Source organism: Paroedura picta, chromosome 9 (genome assembly GCF_049243985.1).
Source record: "Paroedura picta isolate Pp20150507F chromosome 9, Ppicta_v3.0, whole genome shotgun sequence".
Taxonomy (NCBI): domain Eukaryota; kingdom Metazoa; phylum Chordata; class Lepidosauria; order Squamata; family Gekkonidae; genus Paroedura; species Paroedura picta.
In genome coordinates, this window is record NC_135377.1 from 74,544,179 (window position 1) to 74,566,137 (window position 21,959).

General features: G+C 49.2%; 1 protein-coding gene across 7 annotated transcripts in view; it reads right to left on the reverse strand.

The window, feature by feature from the left end:
- Nucleotides 1–21,959, reverse strand: part of TRIO (trio Rho guanine nucleotide exchange factor) — a 309,088-nt gene that overhangs the window by 197,257 nt on the left and 89,872 nt on the right. For all 7 annotated transcript variants that reach the window (XM_077353339.1, XM_077353341.1, XM_077353340.1 and 4 more), the window contains exons 6-8: nucleotides 19,413–19,535; nucleotides 7,787–7,978; nucleotides 6,449–6,580 (exon numbers count right to left, since the gene is read on the reverse strand). In XM_077353339.1, the coding sequence (XP_077209454.1) occupies nucleotides 6,449–6,580; nucleotides 7,787–7,978; nucleotides 19,413–19,535 (447 nt within the window). The remainder of the gene's footprint in view (nucleotides 1–6,448; nucleotides 6,581–7,786; nucleotides 7,979–19,412; nucleotides 19,536–21,959) is intronic.

A 21,959-nucleotide genomic window follows, 5' to 3' on the forward strand; every position in this document is an offset into this window, starting at 1 on the left:
CTCCATGCATGCAAGAAGGGCCTATGGATTTCCTTTCTAGCTATCAAACAAAGTTTCCAGTGACACCACCAAGACCAACAAAATTTGATTCTGTGTGCCAGCATACGTCTTCACAGACAGCCATGCCTCTAAAAGCTTGTACTCAGAATTGTTCAGATCAACATGGCAACCTACCTGCATCGATCTTCCAGGAAAGCGCCAAGCACTCTTACAGGCCCAATAGCCAGGCATTCCAAGTTGGTTTCAATGAGATCCTGCTAAGTATTCTTCTGCAGATTTCATTCCGGCATATGAGGATACCTGATGCTGAGGCAGACCCCTGGGCTAACCAGGCCCGGGTTACCCTTTCTGGCAGATGTGAGCTTTTCCAGATGGTGAGCAGAACTGACTCCCTAAGCCGCACACTGGAGGCCTTTTTAACTGCAGATGCCCTGAGCTGAGCATGGGGCACCTGCGTGAAAAGCAGTATTGTCATCATGGGTGACTTCAATTTCCCAGATGTGTGCTGGGAAACAAACTCTGCGAAGCGTCCTCAGTCATGCAAGTTTCTGACCTGCCTGGCTGACAATTTCATTTATCAAATGGTAGATGAACCCACAAGAGGTTCAGCCATACTGGACTTAATACTGACCAACAGGCAAGAGTTGGTGGATGAGGTGAAGGAGGTGGGGACCCTAGGGGGAAGTGACCATGTCCTCATAGAATTCCTTTTGAAATGGGGAGCCAAGGAAGCTTGTAGCCAGACGCGGATGTTGGATTTTCGTAGGGCAAACTTTAATAAACTCAGAGACATGATGAGTGTCATACCATGGACGAGAATGCTGGAAGGGAAGGGAGCATGTGAAGGGTGGGCGCTACTCAAACAAGAGCTATTGCATGCTCAATCAATGACTATTCCAGAAATACGAAAACACTGCAGGAGCTCTAAGAAGCCTATTTGGATGAACAGAGAACTTCAAGAGGAACTAAGAAAGAAAAGGAAAATGTTCAGGAAATGGAGGGAAGGACAGAGCTCTAAAGAAGAGTACCTACAGGTTACTAGGCACTGTAGATCAATCATCAGAAAGGCCAAATCTGAGAGTGAGCTAAGATTGGCCAGGGAAGCCCACTGTAACAAGAAAAGATTTTTCAGTTACGTGAGGAGCAAACGTAAAGTAAAGGAGGCAATAGGCCCGCTGTTGGGTGCGGATGGACAAACTCTAACGAAAGATGCAGAGAAAGCAGAAAGGCTTAGTGCCTATTTTACATCTGTTTTTTCCCACAGGTCAAAGTGTTTAGGCACATCTAGAGATGGCTGTAGCCAAAGGATAGTGTCTGGGTGGCAGGTTAACATGGATAGAGAGGTTGTCGAGAGGCATTTAGCTGCACTGGATGAGTTCAAATCCCCTGGTCCAGATGAAATGCACCCGAGAGTACTCAAAGAACTTTCCAGAGAACTTGCACAGCCCTTGTCCATCATCTTCGGAACCTCTTTAAGGACTGGAGATGTCCCGGAGGACTGGAAAAGAGCAAACGTTATTCCGATCTTCAAAAAAGGGAGGAAGGATGACCCGGGAAACTACAGACCAGTGAGTCTGACCTCCGTTGTGGGGAAGATAATGGAACAGATATTAAAGGGAGTGATCTGCAAACATCTGGTGGATAATTTGGTGATCCAAGGAAGTCAGCATGGATTTGTCTCTAACAGGTCCTGCCAGACCAACCTAGTTTCCTTTTTTGACCAAGTAACAGGTTTGCTGGATCGAGGAAATTCGGTTGATGTCATTTACTTGGATTTTAGTAAAGCTTTTGACAAGGTTCCCCATGATGTTCTGATGGATAAGTTGAAGGACTGCAATCTGGATTTTCAGATAGTTAGGTGGATAGGGAATTGGTTAGAGAACCGCACTCAAAGAGTTGTTGTCAATGGTGTTTCATCAGACTGGAGAGAGGTGAGTAGCGGGGTACCTCAGGGCTCGGTGCTCGGCCCGGTACTTTTTAACATATTTATTAATGATCTAGATGAGGGGGTGGAGGGACTACTCATCAAGTTTGCAGATGACACCAAATTGGGAGGACTGGCAAATACTCCGGAAGATAGAGACAGAGTTCAACGAGATCTGAACACAATGGAAAAATGGGCAAATGAGAACAAGATGCAATTTAATAAAGATAAGTGCAAAGTTCTGCATCTGGGTCAGAAAAATGAAAAGCATGCCTACTGGATGGGGGATACGCTTCTAGGTAGCACTGTGTGTGAACGAGACCTTGGGGTACTTGTGGATTGTAAACTAAACATGAGCAGGCAGTGTGATGCAGCGGTAAAAAAGGCAAATGCCATTTTGGGTTGTATCAACAGAGGCATCACATCAAAATCACAAGATGTCATAGTCCCATTGTATACGGCACTGGTCAGACCACACCTCGAGTACTGTGTGCAGTTCTGGAGGCCTCACTTCAAGAAGGACATCGATAAAATTGAAAGGGTACAGAGGAGAGCGACGAAGATGATCTGGGGCCAAGGGACCAAGCCCTATGAAGATAGGTTGAGGGACTTGGGAATGTTCAGCCTGGAGAAAAGGAGGTTGAGAGGGGACATGATAGCCCTCTTTAAGTATTTGAAAGGTTGTCACTTGGAGGAGGGCAGGATGCTGTTTCTGCTGGCTGCAGAGGAAAGGACACGCAGTAATGGGTTTAAACTTCAAGTACAACGATATAGGCTAGATATCAGGAAAAAGTTTTTCACAGTCAGAGTAGTTCAGCAGTGGAATAGGCTGCCTAAGGAGGTGGTGAGCGCCCCCTCACTGGAAGTCTTCAAGCAAAGGTTGGATGCACACTTTTCTTGGATGCTTTAGGATGCTTAGGGCTAATCCTGCGTTGAGCAGGGGGTTGGACTAGATGGCCTGTATGGCCCCTTCCAACTCTATGATTCTATGATTCTATGATTCTAGTATAGACCCCACTCCCTAGGGGGTGAAGAGCAAGCAGGAATGGGTGGCCTTCAGAACACAAGATTTTGGTCTAATTCAGCCATGCCCTAGCCGAGGAGCTGCCTTTCTACTCCTCCCATCACGTGCCACTTCCTTTCCAGTAGTGGCTCGAACTTTCCAAAATCAGCAATCGGCAGCCCTGTAAATCAGAATAAGAACTATGGCTTGAAGGGCAAACAGTGACACCAGTTGGCTGATTTGGACTGCAAATTCTGGTGAGTGCTGAACAGGGAACAACAGGGGAAATCAGACCTAAGAAGAAGGGCACATGCCCACGAAGCGTGTTTGGGACTGAGCTGTATTAAGCGAGCAGCAATATCCTGGTGGAAAAGGTTTGGGAACAAACTAAGGCAGAGACTGAAGAGATGGCCAAGAGTCAAAGTTTTTGCTTTTGGCTGCCTGCTGGTTTTACTGGCGCCTGGCTTGACTGAGTCTCAGGAAAGGGGCCATGCATAATCTGTCGAAAGACAGGGAAACCCGAGCAGGCTGAGTGACTGGCTGTACCCATCGGCCTTGATAGAGTGGCCCAGGGTCAAGGACAACTCCCCTCGTGGAATTAACCCAATGCTTGAGCAAGTACATCTTTCTTTGTTAGAATTTATTCAAGATTTATTGAACAAGAGGAGGAAGCAGGGTTCCCTTAATCTTCACAAATCCTGTGTCTTATTTGAAAGGGAATTCTAACTGATTTTGTGCCTCAGAGTAATCGACTCCATGACAGCCATGCAAGAGAAAATTCTGTTGCTTAAATGCAAAGGTCACGGGTACTTGGGATAAAACAAGTCCGTCTTCTTGCAGCTGCAGCCTCACGGGGAAGAGAGAACCACCCTGCTTCCCTTGGCCCCTGGAGGAGCAGGAGGAAAGCAACCCGGGACCTCCAAGGGAGTGGAAGCGGAAGGACCAACCCTGGGGGGCCGCTCAGGCGTTCTCTGCAAGAAGCGACAAAGAGGCTTTGCAGCTCCATCTTCCGGGGAAGGAACAGGCCACACAGCCTTGGCAGGATCCTCCTGCTGGGCACCCTCATCGACTTCCGACGTTCTCCCTGTGTCTTGGCATCCACATACGGAAAGGGCGACCCCCGCTTTCTATGCTGCGAAAGGAGGATCAGGAAGAGCCCCCCGCCTCCCCCCCCACTTGGAAGGAAGAAGCCGAGATGCAAAATGGATTGGGGGGAGGGGTCACTCGGACCTTAGCCACCCCAGACTCCACAGGAAAGGCGAGAGTTGAATCTGGGCCCCCAAATGCCCATCCCAACCGTGCATCGACACTTCTGTCAGCCACCAAGGGCAAAGCAGAGCAGGGGGACGAGGGCGGCCCCCCCAATCTCGGAGTCTTCTTCTAGGGGAGCCAGCCAGCACAAGCACCGTATTGCTGATGCTTAGCAATGAATCAGAACAGTGATGAATCTACAACTTTCAAGGGGGCAGGGGAGGGGGGGGGTAAGACTTTGCACAAGTGCTGGATGTTGTCAATAAGAAACACCCGTCAGCCTCTGCTTCTGGACGTGGCAGAGATGGAAGCCAGCAAGAGGCTGGGTGGCCTGAGCAATACAGTCCTCCTTCACCAGAACAAGGATCATGCACAGACATCTCCCACTGAGAGGGGGGGGGGTCTGGCATACCTCATTGGTGTCTCCTATTCCATGTCTTTGTGGCTGTTTTTTACTTGGTCTAACAATGGTTTTCTACACCCTGCAGGCCACCAGAAGCCCCCCCCCCCATAGGTGAGATGGGCAGGGTAAAAATCTAGAGCAGCCTTTCTCAACTTTTTTACTATTGAGAAATCCCTCAAGCATTCTTTAATATTTAAGAAACCTCAAAAGTGGCGCAATCATGCAGAATATCGTTGGGAATCAGAGTGGTGGACATGCCCACTCCCTTCAGGCCCATCACTGGCCGGGGGGGGGGGGGCGGGAGGCGTGAGTCAACATGACCGTATATGGTCATGTCACATGATAAATGTTTAAGAAATTTTATAAATATATACAAAATTAATTGCCACCCATTTGGGAAACCCTTCCAGGGCTGTCAAGAAACCCCAGGGTTTTGTGAACCCCTGATATAGAGAGCAAATAAATCAGCCCAAGGATCTGAGACAAAATTTGGTGGCAAATGGCTGGCAGAGAAGATGCGCAGCCAACCAGGAAGCCCTGGGCATGGCAGTTCTATTATCCAGGATACAAACTCCACAGACAATGGCTTGTGCTTCAGTAAAGACACGCAGGAGCACGCGAGACGGCAGCCTGGGTGCCGCTCCTGCTTTCGGCTCTCCAGAGGAGACCAGCTGTGCTGCACAACCCCTGGATGACAGCAGAGCTGACATCTGTCTTCCCTCAGGGCTGCAGCAACAGCTTCCCCGACTCAGGAAGAGGCAGCAGAGGAGGAAAAGGCAAAGGGACTGAGGAAAGAACAAGACAGGAAGCAAACTGGCTAGGTGTACGGAGAAGAGCTGGGACACCTGAAAAAATCCCTTAACAGGCAACCTGGATCACACACCAAACGTATGGATCAACTCCAGAACGCAGTGAACTTTGTCATCTGTGATCCACTGACCGTGTGCAGAGCTGACAGGCAAGGCTTCCCTCTCCTGCTCACAATCCCTCCCACTCGTGAAGCAAAAGCGCTGCTAGTTTCCTTCTCAAAAGTTCGATGCCCCAAACTAGCGACCTTTGAAGGATTGAGCTTCAGACAGCTCTGCTTGAGCCAGCCCACCACTGCCTCCAGACATCTGGCTAATGAGTCTGGAGATGATTCAAGGTGGCCGTCCATCATGAGGAGAAGCTGGGCGTCATCTGAATATTGGTGACATCCCAGTCCGAACCTCCTCATCAGCTGGGCTAGAGGGCACATGAAGGTGTTGAATAGGACTGGAGAGAGAACTGCTCCTTGTGGCACCCCGCATGGGGCTTGCCAGCGATGAGGCTGGTTCTCTCCACTAACTGCCCCCTGTCTGCAACCCCGGAGGAAGGAGGTCAGCCACTGAAGCCACTGAAGGGCTGTCCCTCGTATCCTGGCGCCAGCAAGGCAGTGAGTGAGCAGCTCATGATCGACTGTGTTGAACGCTGCCAAGAGGTCAAGTAATATTAGCAGTGCTGACCTGCCTTGGTTCAGCTGGCGGCGGAGGTTGTCCATGAAGGCAACCAGTACTGTCTCCACCCCATGGCCATGCTGGAAGCCGGACTGGGCCGGGTCTGGGACAGAAGCTGCTTCCAGGAATGTTGTCAGTTGGACTGCGGCAGTTCTTTCCACCACCTTTTCTAAAAATGCTAAATGCAAGAAAGGGGGGTAGTTTGTGGGCTCCCGCAGATCCAGCGATGGTGCATGCAATAGGGAACTGTAGGCAATCACAACTCTCCAAGGGATACTCCATGACACAAACACACGTTTGTCACGCTTGTATTTCACCTGAACAGGCGAAGCTGCCCTTGATTCTCAGTGCCAGAAAAGAGCCATTTAAAATGGGGAAAGAAGGTGGCCTACCTCGGAATAGGCCAGCGTGACATGCTCATAGATGCCTTGGTGATGATGGATCGCATCCTCCAAATCCTGCAGCTCAGAAGGAAGCTCTACCTCACCACAGGCCTTACACCACGAGTCCACGTTGCTCATGTACTGAAACAAAAAGCACATAAAAGCAGCTGAGAGGTGGCCTTCCGCTCCAGGCACCAGAGGACACCTAAGGGACACGGTCCATCTCACCTTTAAGAGAGTGCTCAGCACCCCACAGATTATATACGCAACCACAGACCTCTGCTCACAGCCTTTTTAGCTAGCCCAAGACCCTACTTTACTTACAATTCTTTCCACTCATATTTTGCCAAAACTTAAAACAGTCATGTTCAAAGAAGAAATGCCAGTCTACATTGGGATGGAGACAGTAAAGGAGAATTCTTCCTTGCCAACTCCCACGAGGTTTGGGAGGGGAACCACAAGCACAAACGGAAGTATTCAAACAAGCTGAAGCCATATCTCAAACTTGTCCAAAACCTTTGTAAAGGATTCAGTCGCCATCTCTGGATGCCCTTCCCACCCCCCCACCCCCATAACAAGATCAGTTATGATTCAGAGCTTGTTATCCTGCGGTGAAAGGACTGCAATTAAGCAGCCAAGCATAGACCAGAAGGAACAATTAATGAGACTAATTCAATTAATCCAAGCTGGACTCCTCCCTCACATTCTATTTTTATTTCTCTTCCAAGATGCATCTGCCCTAGGAAAGCGGCTCAAAACTGTTGCCTTCAATAGCCGAGGCTGCCCTCAATCGCCTGCCTCAGGTTCAGCTTCCAGCTGCAGTCTTTACAATGTGTTTGAGTATCTTTATCCTTTACAAGCCTTGTGATGATGTGAACTTGCAGAAGAGTTCTGACACCAGTCTCCAACACAAAAGGCCTTCCTAAAAACAGCAGAAGAGCCCTGATGGGGCAGACCAGGGAGGGTCCATCGAGTCCAGCCTCCTACCCCACAGAGTGGCCAACCAGATCCTCTGCAGGGCCAGCCATAGGGCACAGACATCAAGGCCTTCAAAGGCTTGTAAGATAAAGACCCCCCTCTCCAAAACCATCATGCCCCCCTCCTCCCAAGACACAACCACCATTTGTGCTGCTATACGGATTGAGCAGCCGTGGTCTCTCCTGGCCCACAAGGGCCTGAACCCTCTCCTCCAAGGACCAGCCACCCGCTATGGCTACCAGGAAGCTTCTTCACCCGCACTGTCTCCCCCGTCGAGAGGCAAACACAAGCCTAGCTCAGGTTCTGAAACCACTTCCAAACTCAGTGAAGACTCCAACAAGCTCTGCCCACTGCGTGAGGCTAACTGACCTGTTCAGCCTTCTGGTGGAAAATGGCAGACATGTCCAGTAAGGTGCTGCGTTCATCCAGAGCGGCAGCAAAGGCCTTCCACTCCTGCTCCAGCTGGCTGGCAATCTGCTTGATCTGCTGCGAGGCATAGTGGCCGGACTCCACCAAGCGGTTGGCGACAGACATGATGCGGTTGATGTTCACGTACACATTCTGCACCAGAGAGAGAGAAAAGTTCTCACACGGGCGGCTCCATGCCAGGACCCTGATGAGGAGTAGCAGGCTCTCACGATTCACTGATATCCTACCAGGGGGGTTGGGGGCACAAGATTGCATTCCCTCATTGGTCAAGCCAATTAAATAACACAGGACACAGATCAGGAGAGGGGCCCAGTAGGATTTTCAGTGATCAAAAATAACTTTCACTTCTACACATCTCCCTGACCCACTGATGACCCCAAAACACCAAATTTCACAATATAAGAAAATCTGCATCTATTCCACACTGTTTATGGGATTTATGAGTTTTGGGTCACCTGGTACAGAACTCAATTTCAGGGAAGGAGACATTCCATCACAGGAGCCACTGGAGAACAAGTACCATCCCTAACACAACAATGCTACAAGAAAAGAGACTCCACATGAACTCACCCAGAGGGACACAATGCCACACTGGACCTCTACATAGATTGCTTCCGACGCAGGGTCCAAACCGATGTGATCAACAAACAACATCGCACACAGCAGAATATCAGCTATGCTGAAAGGAAGGCCAAAGAGAGCCTTAGGAGCAATCCGGATATAGCAATTAAGGAAGCTGACAAGGGAGGAGCTGTTGTCATCCTGAATAGATCAGACTACGTCCAGGAGGCTCAAAGACAGCTCTCCAATACCACCTTGTACAAACAACTGGACGCAGACCCCACACAGGAATACAAAAAAGAACTACACAAGATTATCAAGGAATTAAAGGTAAAGGTAAAGGTATCCCCTGTGCAAGCACCGAGTCATGTCTGACCCTTGGGGTGACGCCCTCCAGCGTTTTCATGGCAGACTCAATACGGGGTGGTTTGCCATTCCCTTCCCCAGTCATTACCGTTTACCCCCCAGCAAGCTGGGTACTCATTTTACTGACCTCGGAAGGATGGAAGGCTGAGTCGACCTTGAGCCAGCTGCTGGGATTGACCTCCCAGCCTCATGGGCAAAGCTTTCAGACGGCTGCCTTACCACTCTGCGCCACAAGAGGCTCATCAAGGAATTACCCCCATGCATTTGGGAAGAAATCCTTTAAGACATACCAAAGGAACCACGTCCAGGTACCTTTTATCTTCTACCCAAAATCCACAAACCTGGCAACCCAGGACACCCAATTGTCTCAGGCATAAACCCTCTCAACACGGGCATGTCTGGCTATATGGACTCTGTTCTAAGGCCCTATGCCATCTAGGCTTCTAGTTATGTTCGAGACACCACAGACGTTCTGAGGAAAATACAATTTTTGATCAACCTTCCAGAGAATACCATTTTAGTCACCATGGATGTGGAATCCCTGTATAGCAAAATCCCACACAGAGATGAATTACAAGCCATTAAGAATACAATTTCTAACAACACCATAGCTGACCCAGCCACCAAACTGTGCCAATTTGTTCTCACCCATAACCACTTCAGATCTGGTGATGACTTGTTCCTTCAGATCAATGGCGCCTCAATATGCGAGCATCTTCATGGCAGACCTGGAGCAATGCTTCCTGAATACTCAACCAATCACACCTCTCGTTTACCTGCGATTCATTGATGACATTTTTGTTGTCTGGACACATGGTAAAGAAGCCCTGGATAATTTCTACCAGGCATACAATGACTTTCACCCCACTATCAACCTGACAATGAACCAATCTACGCCAGAAATACACTTTCTGGACACTACTGTAAGAATAAACAATGGATGCCCAGAGACTACCTAATACCGGAAGCCTACTGACCGGCAAACGTACCTGCGTGCCTCTAGCTACCATCCTGAACATACCAAACAATCCATTGTAGACAGCCAGGCCCTACGTTACAACCACATCTGCTCCAATCCCGCAGACAGAGATTCCCATCTAAATGACCTACAACAAACCTTTTTGGAACTAAAGTACCCAGCCAGGGAGGTCAAGGAACAGATTAACAAAGCCAGAAGGATACCAAGAGAAAACCTGTAGACCCAAAAGAGAAAACAACAGAACACCGTTAGTGGTTACACATAGCTCTCAGCTCAAGACAGTACAACGCATCATCAGTGACTTACAACCCCTACTGGATAATGACAGTTCTCTTTCCCAATCACTGGGGGGGTAAACCTTTTCTTTTGCACAGACAGCCCCCCCCCCACGCATCTCAAACAACTCCTCACCCACAACAATGCAGCATCGAATGGGAACATGGACACTGGTACTAGAGCTTGCAACAAACCCAGATACCAACTGTGCAGCCATATACACTCCAATGCCACAATTACTGGACCTAACAACGTCACCTACACCATCAAAGGCTTATACACCTGCTCAACTTCAAACTTGGTATATGCCATCAAGTGCCAACAATGTCCCTCTGTTCTCTACATAGGGCAAACAGGTCAAACCCTCCACCAAAAAATTAATGGACACAAATCTGACATCAAAAGCCACAAGACTGAAAAACCTGTAGGAGAACACTTCAACCTTCCAGGACAGTCACGGCTTTGGCGGGGTGGGGGGTTGTGGGGCTTTGTCAGGGTGGGGAGGCGCAGGGCTTAGTCGGGGCGGGGAGGCGCGGGGCTTTGGCGGCGTGGACAGGTGCGGGCCTTTGGCAGGGCTTTGGCAGGGCAGGGAGGCGCGGGGCTTTATCGGGGAGGTTGGGGAAGGGAAAGAAGCAGGTGTGGGGCGGCGTGGGGGTTGGGTCCCTGCTGGTTTTCGAGCGGGGAGGACTTAGGGCGGCGCGAGCGCAGTGGCGAGGACGGCTGACTGGGCGGATGGCCGACTCGCCAGAGTGCTCATAGGAGGACGGGCCAAGTAGCCAAAGTAGCGCAGCATGGCTCCCTATTAGCCACTTGGCCCTTGAGGAGCCGCGCAGCAGAGGATTCGCCCTCCGAGTTTTTATCCTGGACAGGGCCCACCCTATCTCCTCCCTGTTACCCCTTAGCCTTTTCTTTATTACCGCTCCGCAGGAGCGGTTTAAAGATAATATGACTGTAAGATATGGCATTGTAATGGAATTTTGAGTTTGACTCTCTGTCCTTGGGAAGTGACCAGCAATTCCCTGGGAGGAAAGTCTCACAGTGGGATGGAGCAAGCAACATATGGGGAGGTGAGAGCCGTTGATCTCTCTACCAGCAATACTTTGGTTTTTCTCTGTAAAGTACACTGAATTCTAGGGGATTCATTGGCTGTTTTGACAAAGGATTATCATTGGCTGTATCTGGTTGTGACACAGATGTAACATAACTGATTTTTGCTATATATTTCCTGTCATGTAAGAAGATCAAAGTCTTACGAAGGGTGCTTGCACTCGAAAGCTCACACCTTGATTAAATCTTTGTTGGTCTTAAAGGTGTTACTGGACTGATTTTATTGTGCTACTTCAGACCAACACAGCTACTCATTTGAATAGATCCTGAAGATGAAACTCAAATACTTTGGCCACCTCATGAGACGGAAGGACTCCCTGGAGAAGAGCCTAATGCTGGGAGTGATTGAGGGAAAAAGAAGAAGGGGACGACAGAGAATGAGGTGGCTGGATGGAGTCACTGAAGCAGTAGGTGCAAACTTAATTGGACTCCGGGGAATGGGAGAGGACAGGAAGGCCTGGAGAATCATTGTCCATGGGGTCGTGATGGGTCGGACACAACTTTGCACCTAACAACAACAACAACAATTAGCTGCTCTCCCTTTTCTGCCCGTTTTTGGTTCCCACCTTGTTCTGCTCTTTGGAAGTGTTTTCCGTATCTGTTTTGTCTGAAGACCAAATGGCCATACAAGCACATTGGCACTGGGTGGTCAAGTCTCGGCTACTGAAAATTTGCATTTAATTTTCTTGCTTCCTCACTTTTGCTTGCAGCTTTTGCTGTTTTCTACGTTCAGCTATTCTTATACTTTCATTTGAGACTCAAATATCAACTGCTATACAACGTAAGGCCCTGCGGGGGAGCCCGTGAAGTTAGGGAGAGAGCGACATTCTGGATGTAAGAGCATCAGTGGCCTGCACTAACTGGGAACAACGAGCCATCTAGTCCCGCACTCTATGTCATGAGGTCCCACTTCCCACTCTGGTTCAGAACAGGCCTGGTTATGATCCAAAGCCCTCTAGGTGTGTGTGTCCGCCTGGCCTCTTACAGAACACATTTAACATGCTTGACTGTCTCACCTTGTGGCTTGCCCCTCTTCAAACATGGGGGAATCTGCTGTCCCATTTTTAATTTAATTTAATTTAATTTTAAGCAGAGGGAGGAATAGCACCCAAGCACAGATCTAGTTTATCTTTAAAATGCATGCTTGTATTGGATCTATTTAAAGTGGTGTCCTCTATTTCAAATGTTCTATTCAAAAGGAACCCACGACCCAAGTGAATACTCAAATTGCACCGGGGGGTGGGGTAATGAGGCCAGGCTGAAACTGTGTTTTCAGTAAACTTCCACACTCAAAGGTCAGTTCAGAGCACCCCCAGGCCAATAGTACAGGAAGACAGAGGGCATACATCCAGTTTCAGATATCACTCTAAGGTTCCAAGAATGAAGACAAAGAGGTTTGATTTTAGTGAGGCCTTTTATAAGGTCCCCCAGGATATTCTTAGGAGAAAGTTACTAAAAACAGGGATGAAGAGGGTCACAGCCAAAGGGATTTGTGATTGGCTGGCTGACAGAACTCAAAGGTGCTCATCAATGGTTCGTCTTCATCTTAGAGGGAGGTGACCAGCGGTGTCCTGCAAGGTTAGGTGCTGAGGCCAGTACTGCATAACATTTTCATCAATTATTTGGATGAGGCAATAGAGGGTATGTTGATCAAATAGGGAGGGGACAAAACATTGGGTAGGATGGCTAAGACCCCAGAGGAAAGGGCTACTATTATTTTTTTTAATTTATTTCCCACCTCTCCCGACAGGCTCGAGGAGGGTCATAACAACTAACCCCATTAAAACATCAAACTACTAACATGACGGCTAAAAATCCCATCCCTCCCCCAATTATCAAAGAGGTGAAGAGGAAAGGATGGGGGAGTAGCGTATACTCTAACTCCTGGGGGGGGGAGCGATGTCCCTGATTCGCTGACCCCAGCCTCAACCATAGACCTGGCGGAAGAGCTCCGTTTTACAGGCCCTGCGGAAAGCAGAAAAATCCCGCAGGACCCGCAGTTCATCCAGGAGCTCATTCCACCAGGTAGGGGCCAGGACTGTGTTCTCACCCGCAGAACGTAAGGCCCTGCGGGAGGCATAGAGCGGTAGGCAGTCTCTCAGGTATGTGGGTCCCAACCCACGTATGGCCTTAAAGGTTAAAACCAAAACCTTGAACCGGATCCGGGCAGCAATTGGCAGCCAATGCAGCTGCCTCAGCGCTGGCTGGATGTGGGCCCTCCAAGATGTTCCAGTGAGGACCCTGGCAGCTGCATTTTGCACCAGCTGTAGTTTCCGGGTCAGGGACAAGGGTAGGCCTGCGTAGAGCGAGTTACAGAAATCTATTCTGGAGGTGACTGTCGCATGGATCACTGTGGTCAGGGGACAGGTACGGCGCTAGTAGTCGGGCCTGGCAAAGATAGAAAAATGCTTGGCCTGCTACTCTCTTGACCTGAGCCTCCATAGTCAGGGAGGCATCAATGGTCACTCCCAAATTCCTAGCTTGGGGCACGATGGTAAGTTGCACCCCTGCTAGGGTGGGTAGACGCGCTGCCTGTTCCCGTCCCCTTACCCCCAGCCACAGGACCTCCGTCTTGGAGGGGTTGAGTTTCAGGCGACTCTGCTCAAACCATTTAGACACTGCTTCCATAAATCTGGCAAATGGTTCTGGGGGAGAGTCCGGGTGGCCGTCCATGAGGAGCTGGAGCTGGGTGTCATCAGCGTGCTGATGGCAACCCAGCCCAAAGCTTCGTACCAGCTGGGCCAGAGGGTGCATAAAGATGTTAAACAATGTGGGGGAGAGGACCGCACCCTGAGGGACCCCACAAGGGAGTCTATAGGGCCGCGAGAACTCTTCCCCTACAGCAACCCTCTGGAACCGGTTCTGGAGGAAGAAGCGTATCCAGCACAAGGCTGTGCCCTGTATCCCCGTACCGGCCAGGCAATGGACCAACAGTTCGTGGTCCACAATGTCAAAGGCCGCCGATAGGTCTAAAAAGACCAACACGGCTGACCCGCCTCTATCCAGCTGGCGACGGAGGTCATCCAGCAGGGCGACCAACACCGTCTCCATCCCGTGGCCAGGGCGGAAGCCAGACTGATATGGATCGAGTGCCGAAGTTTCCTCCAAGAATGCCAGGAGGTGGTCTGCTGCAGCTCTTTCCACCACCTTGCCCAGGAACACTAAGTGCGACACTGGGCAGTAGTTCGCAAGGTCCTGTGGGTCCAGCGATGGTTTCTTCAGGAGAGGGCAAACCACCACCTCCTTGAGCCACTCAGGAAACGCTCCCATACTCAGGGAGGAGTTGATGATGTCTCTGACCTGGCCTCTTATCTTCTGGCCACCTCCCTTGAGGAGCCAAGAAGGACAGGGGTCGAGGGGGCAGGTGGTCGCCCTGACCGAACCTAGCTACTTGTCCACTTCAGAAGAAGAAGAGAGCCGCCTGAAGCCATCAAACCTCACTACCAACGGCGGCCAACAGGTCTCCAGATCATTCACTGTATTAATTGTGGCGGGAAGGTCGCGGCGGAGTGACAAGACTTTATCCGCAAAATAGCTCGCAAATGCCTTGCAGCCAAGTTCCAATTGTCTAGTGTTTTGGCACCCCTCAAGGGCGGTGAGTGATCTAACTGCCCTGAATAGTTGGGCCGGGCGAGAGCTTGCGGGTGCGATTTCCGTGGCAAAAAACTCACGTTTAGCCACTTTCACCGCCATCTCATACGCCCTCATGTGTGCAATAAGATGTTCTTGTAGCCTCGTCACGAGTCTTCCGACACACTTGCTCCAGTTGTCTCACTTCCCTTTTCTTCTCCCAGAGCACACCCCTTTTACCAGGGGGCCCGTTTGAGTCGAGGGCAGAGAGGACGTTTAGGGGCGATATTATCTATAGCGGCTGTCAGGCGGGACTGCCAGTCTTCCACCATGGCCACAAGTTAGTCACCAGGAGGCATCGGGTCCCGCAGAGCATTCCGGAAACCAAGTGGATCCATAAGTCTCCGCGGGCGGGCAAGAATACGCCTGCCACCCAACTGGGGAAGGGTGGTATCCCGAGCCGGGCCCGCAAGGCATAGTGGTCTGACCACGGCACAGCCAAAGCTGTATCCAGATCCACCTCTGTCCTGGCGCCAAAAATCAAGTTGAACGTGTGGCTGGCGTGATGGGTGGGCCAGCAACAAATTGCGAGAGCCCCAGTGTCACCATGGATGACACCAGGTCCCCGCCAAGTCCTGAAGAGGGCGCGTCCGCGTGGACGTTGAAGTCACCCAGGATTAGAAGCCTGAGGAACTGCAATGCCCAGGTGGCTGCCGCCTCCTATTCAAGGAGATTGAGATAGATCCAGAAACTGGGCCATAGCCAACAAAACGTAAAGCTCATCAGATGCCCATTGAGTCCTTGCATTAGGAGAGAGGGAGAAAAAGTTCTCACATTCATCAGCTATTTAGCCCCCAATCAAACTCTCAGAAAATAACCCAAAGAAGAACCCTAAATCCCTGGTTTGATGATGAATGCTGCAAATTAAAATCTCAAATCTGTGCCATTTATCGTGATTATAGGGAATCCAGTGCTCAGCTTATGCCTGCAGAATATTTACATTTGAAAAATCAATTATATCAACTAACAAAAAAACAATGGGAACAACTTGTGCAGGCTACAATTACCAACAATACAAGACAATTCTGGGTCCTAGTTTCAGGAGCCTTTCATGAGAAATCTTCTTTAACAAACTTCATCCCCTCCCTTCCTTGGTATGAATATTTCTTAACCCTATTCCATGAGGACAGAGTAAGCTCCTGTAGCCTCCCCGAGATCAACCTGTCAGATATCCCAGAGTGGGTCCCAGTGATGCCTGATGAAGTCAGGGCTTGTATTGATCAACTAAAGCCTAGAAAAGCACCAGGACCTGATGCGATCCCTCCTGAGCTGCTTAAAACCTTCCCAGACTGGTGGGCTCCTCTCTTGGCTGCTCTCTTGACTGCAATTAACAAAACAGGCTTAATGCCTGACTCATGGACTCATGCCTGACTCATCAGCCTTCTCTCTATTGTTGGGAAGCTATATGCCAAACTCCTATCAAATAAACTTACCTTGTGGTTGACTAAGGAAAAGAGTCTAGGCCCTGAGCAGGTTGGATTCTGTCAAGGGAAATCCTCCCTTGATCATTGCACCATCCTTGCCCACCTTGTCAACAAATATAGTAAGAAAGAGGGTCCAAAGCTCTTTGCAGCTTTTCTGGACCTTAAGGGGGCCTTTGATTCTATCCCTAGAGATCTTCTCTGGGATAAGCTGTTAAAGATGGAGATAGATAAAAGGCTCCTATATCTTATAAGGAAACTCTATTCTTCTACCTGTTGCCAAGTCAAACTCACCCCCCCCCCTTGGGAGTCTTACTCCTAAAATACCAATCAACAAAGGGGTAAAACAAGGATGCATTTTGGCTCCCCTCCTATTTAACCTTTTTATAAATGATCTTGCTCCATCCTTATCCCCCAATTTTGGCCATAGCCAAAAAATTGGTTCTCTTCACATCCCACTGTTTTTATACGCAGATGATGCGGTAGTGCTGTCCCATTCACAAATTGGCTTAAAACGTTTACTGGTTCAATTCCTGGACTTCTGTGAAGTAAACAAACTTGCTCTGAGAAGTCAAAAATTGTGGGTTTTGGAAAGCCTCTTAAATGGAATGTAAGAGGTAACAACACTGAACAAGTTAAAAGCTTCAAATACTTGGGAATATTTTTTCACCATAATGCAAATTGGGCTACACAGAGGAAATATGCAATCACATCTGCAAAAACTAGTGCCCTGGCAATTACACGTTTCTTCTACACCAGTGGAAACCAGTACGTGCCAGCAGCCCTCAAAGTATTCAGTGGGAAACTAAGTGCCCAGCTGCTCTGTGGCATCCCTATTTGGATCAACGCTTTTAACCAAGCAGTCGAAAGTCTCCAATCTGTCTTCCTTCGTAAAATCCTTGGGACCCCGAACTGTGTCTCTTACACAGTCCTATGTCTAGAAACCAGCCAAAGACTATGAGAAACCAGAGCATGGTTGTCAACAATCAAGTTCTGGCTTCGCATTCATTTTAGATCTGACCCCAATAGTCTAATTTCCCTCATGCTATCTGAACATGAGCCATCTACTTGGTTAAGACACATTGAGGGGAAAATTAAATCTATAGGGATATCTTTAGACTCCTTGTATCTGATATCTGAAAAGACTGCATTTAATTTAATTAAACACAGACTGTTAGACATAGAACTGCAGGAACTTAGCAGTAAAGCTAGAAGTTTGCTCGCCATTGAGTTTGGGGATCTCACCATACTCTCAGCCCCTAGCTGTGTACTTCTACCATCTAATCATCCCACAACAACGTAGAGCATTCATGTTAGCTAGAACTAATGCTCTACCTTCTGCTGTTCTATATGGGAGATTTCAACAGATCCCGCATTCAGCTAGGTTGTGCCCCTGTGGACAATGCTGTATAGAATCAATTACACACGTTTTCTTCCCTTGTCCATTTTATTCCTCGATCCGAGCCAAATTTCTTAACTCACTGCTGTGTAAAAGAGAACTGCATTCGAATGAACGTAAGATTCGGTTTCTTTTGACATCCCAGAACCCTGATATAACTGAACCAGTAGCAAAGTTTTTACATCTTGCCATGAGAAATCGTGAATGTTTTATGTCTAAAGCATGACCTTTGCCTTTATTCTCACTAGCAGTGGATCCTTTTGCACTTTCCCTTCTTATATTGTACTTTCATATGCTATTAAAGGCTTGTTGTTGTTGTTGTTGTTGTATCTTTTGATCTAGGCATGCCTTCATGGGCCTCTGGGGGGAACCATCACTGTTCAACAGAACTTTAGACTTTTTAACCAGGCGACGTCTGAATATGAAAGCAATGCTAGACAGAACAAGGACAATCAGATTTGCACAATCCTAACTCACTAGTACATTAAAACGGTGGTCCCCAACCACCGGGACGCAGCTCCCTCTCCCCGCCCCCCCTGCAGTAAGAAACTTCCAAGGCCGCAAGCAAATTGGCTGCAAAAGCGGCCGATTTGCTTGCGGCCCAGCAAGCTTCTTTTTGTGGGGGGGAGAGAGAAACAGGGCCGCGCATGCGCAGGAGTGCCATGCATGCGGGGGAGTGCCGCGCATGCACGTTTGCGGCTGTACATGGCGCATACGCGCATACGCGTCCGTGCATGGCGCAAACGCGCATTCGTGGCCGCGCATGGCAGAAATGCGCATGTGCGGCCACGCAATCGCAGCATGCGTGGCCGGGCGATCGCCCTCCCCACTGCCGCCGGTCCGCAGCCTTAAAAAGGTTGCGGACCACTACATTAAAGCATTCCAAATAATTCTTCCAAATAATTCTTCCTTGACATCCTGGAAGCCAATTATTTCCACACTAGAAACTAAGCTCCCAATGCAGCGGGCGCTAGCGGACTTCGTGATTGCGGCGGAGCGCCTCTCCGGCTTCCCGACCCCTCGACCCACACCGAAGGCTGGCCGTGGGCCGGGATGCGATCCGCCTCCGCCACCAGCCCCCCCCCCCGGACCGCGCCTACCTCGGAGAGAAGCATCGGTCTTCAGTGGCGGAGGTGGTGCCGCCGCTCCCGCAGGGTTTGTCAAAGAATCTTACACTGGGCTCCCTGGCAACCTGTCACATGTCCCCTCAAGATCACTGCCACACAAATCTGCACCTGTTCTCCTGTCGGCCTACAAAAATCCAGCTTAGACAGCTGTCTTTAAGAGAGATGTTTCAAATGAATGACCTCAGCATAAGTCCAGAACCTCTTAGAGTGTCGGTATTTCAGTTGTGACACAAAAATCAAGCCCTGGTGCTTAAGAATGAGAGCTCAAGTCCCACGGAACTCAGCAGGAGCTCACCCATTACAGAAGGCCAAGGCAAAAACCCTGCGCTTTAGGCTGCATGCTGTTTGGAGGGCAAGCTATGGCTCAGGGGTAGAAGAGTTGCTGAACAAGGACTGGGTACTAAGCAAGACCTCTGCCAGAGACCCTAGAGCAGACAGTCTCAGGAGACAACACCCCCCTCAGTAGCTCCACAGAGCAATGCGAAGGCAGCTTCAGGTTTATTTTGAGTCCCACTTTATAATCTGAGGGAAGCCATGCTGCCCACAGCGTCTCTTCCCTCCTCTCGTCTCTCTTACTCAGATGGCTGCAGTTCTTGACAGACCCCCACCCTAGATACGCAGACCAGGATCCTGGTTCGACTCGGGCACAAGCAGCACCCCAGGCAGACTGTGTAGTTGCAGCGGCCAGAGATAGCCTTACCATGCAGTTCATCGCAAAATGATTGTGCTGTGTCTGGAGCTCCATAGCATGAGGATGACTGGCCCCAATCTCTGTGTAGCTATTCAGAAACAGGCCTTTGTTGTGTGTGATCCAGTCAAACATCTAAGAGGAAAGAGGAAAGAGATGCTGATTACAGAAGGACCAAGGGCTAGAAAGCACTGCGGCACATGCAGAAGGAAAGGTGCTACTGAGCTCTGGCCCCCAATGAAAGCTCCTCCTCTGCCACAAATGTTGTTAAATTTTCAAGGGGCTACTGGACTCTTGCACTTTTCTAGTGTAAACCAAGTTTGTAAACAGCCACTTGACTGGACATTTTCCCAAGTGACCAGGCTGACATGGTTACCAATGGAGAGCCGAGGGGGGGGGGACCTCCTGCAAAATACTCTTCCCTTTTGAAACAAGCAACCTGCATTTACGAAAGGCTTTGCTCCTCAGAGCAGGTGGTACGAATGCTTTCACGTAAAGCAAGCGGCTATCGGCAGGAACTGGTTACAGCAGCATCAGTAAAACAAAAGACACTGTGGCATAACTGGAAAAACCAACCCCAAAAGATTTTTTTTTATCTTATCTTATTTTGTGTTCCAATATGCAACACACCCTGGTGCACCTTCGCTCTTTCACAGCATATCACATCTGAAAGGATTTTTATGTAAAGACAGTCTTTTGTATTAAATAATTCCTACACAATTCCGATGCAACAGATTTTCAAGTGTGTGTTCAAATGTTACTCGTGAACCCAATTTTTCCTACACTTTGACCTTCCCCCCCTTTTTCTGGCTTCAAAATTTCTAGAAATAAAAGAATATAGTTTTGTACGAGAAACAATGACAAAGATAGAATGAACTAACAAGTGTAAGAATTCGACAATGGCTAACCTGTTAAGGCCCCACTCCATACACATTAATGAACCAGTTTAGATGGAACATCTGCAACATCAGAAAACTGGCTTTCCATCCGTGCATGTTTCTTAAATCAAATCGTTTTTTGACGATCCTAACACACACAGTCAAGAATCCCCCAATATCTGGCCAGGCGTGTGCTTTAGAGCTCATTACCAAAGCCGGCCACTCATCAGCCAAAGCCGCCATGACCGGTGCTTACGATTATCAACGGACCATCCCATATAACTTCTTAGAGGAATGGCATCAGCGGACAGCCTTGATGCTACTCTGCATCCTCCAGACAAATTTTTCACCCCTGCACTGAATAGTCTAAACCAATGGTCCCCAACCTTTTCATCACTGAGGCCCGGTGTGTGTGTGTGTGGGGGGGGGGGGTAGTCTTTTTCCGAAGGATGTCGCCGCCGCCTGAGCCCCTGCTCCACTTGCTTTTCCCACTGGCGCCCCTGACTTCCCGCTGCCCACTGGGGGGCGCTGCCAGCAGCAGCTGTGTAGTGCCACGCTGCGGAGAAGCCCCCGCTATGGCAGCTGCTGGAGAGCCCCAAAGGTGAGCCGGCAGCAGAGTGGCAGCAGCCGGGGAGGAGGATGAGCCACGGCCCGGTACTGACTGATCTACGGACCGGTCCCAGGGTTGGGGACCACTGGTCTAAACACTCTATGTGATGCAGATTGATGGTGCACAATCAATGCACACTCTCTTCCAGCACTGCCAACAGCAGGACAATTGGCAAAGAATCTCGCAAGGGAATAGCCTCTTATGACGTTGCAATTATTTGCAAAAGTTATGGAGCAGAGATGGAATCTTGCCAAGCCCAGCTCTAGGATAGTAGAGGTCACATGTAAAAACAGACATTTCAATCAGGGGAGACCTTAGAGCAGTGGTTCTCAACCTGGGGGTCGGGACCCCTCTGGGGGGTCAAATGACCCTTTCACAGAGCAGTGGAAAACAGTGAGATCGGCATGGTGGGACAAAAAGCAGAACTGAACTGAGAAACCCTGGGGGAAAAAACAATTTATATACAAATATGAACAATGGATGTTCGCACCATTGGTCCGTTTCAGTTTAATGTCTATGAAAGAACCCTTGCATCATTTTATGGCCGGGGGTCACCACAACATGAGGAACTGTATTAAAGGGTCATGGCATTAGGAAGGCTGAGAACCACTGAAGTAGAGTAACATTGCCCACTGCTAGAAATGGATCAGCCAGAAAGTTTGAAATCTGACCTCAAATTTCAGGCAGATCTAATATTTGTACTTCACAGCTGGCTCTTTTGTTCCAGAAGACGATGATGCTTTTAAGGTTTGATTAGAGAAATCTTAAATATCACCTTCCCACATGGCTGAGGGCAGTTTACATGGAACAAGGGGGGAACATGGAACAGTACAGTATAACTTGGTAACCACGTTCAATGAGTAACAGTGATAACAGAGAACAGTTTTTAACAACATTAACAGCCCCATGGTTGGTTAGTTCAGGATGATTGCTTCATGGGGAGGGATTCTGGGGGCCTAGTTTTGTTGACCTCAACTAAATGCTTGGCGGAAGAGCTCCCTTTTGCAGTGGAATGGATCTAGCTCAACCAGGCCCTGATTTCTTCTGGGAGCTCATTCCACCAGTCGGGGG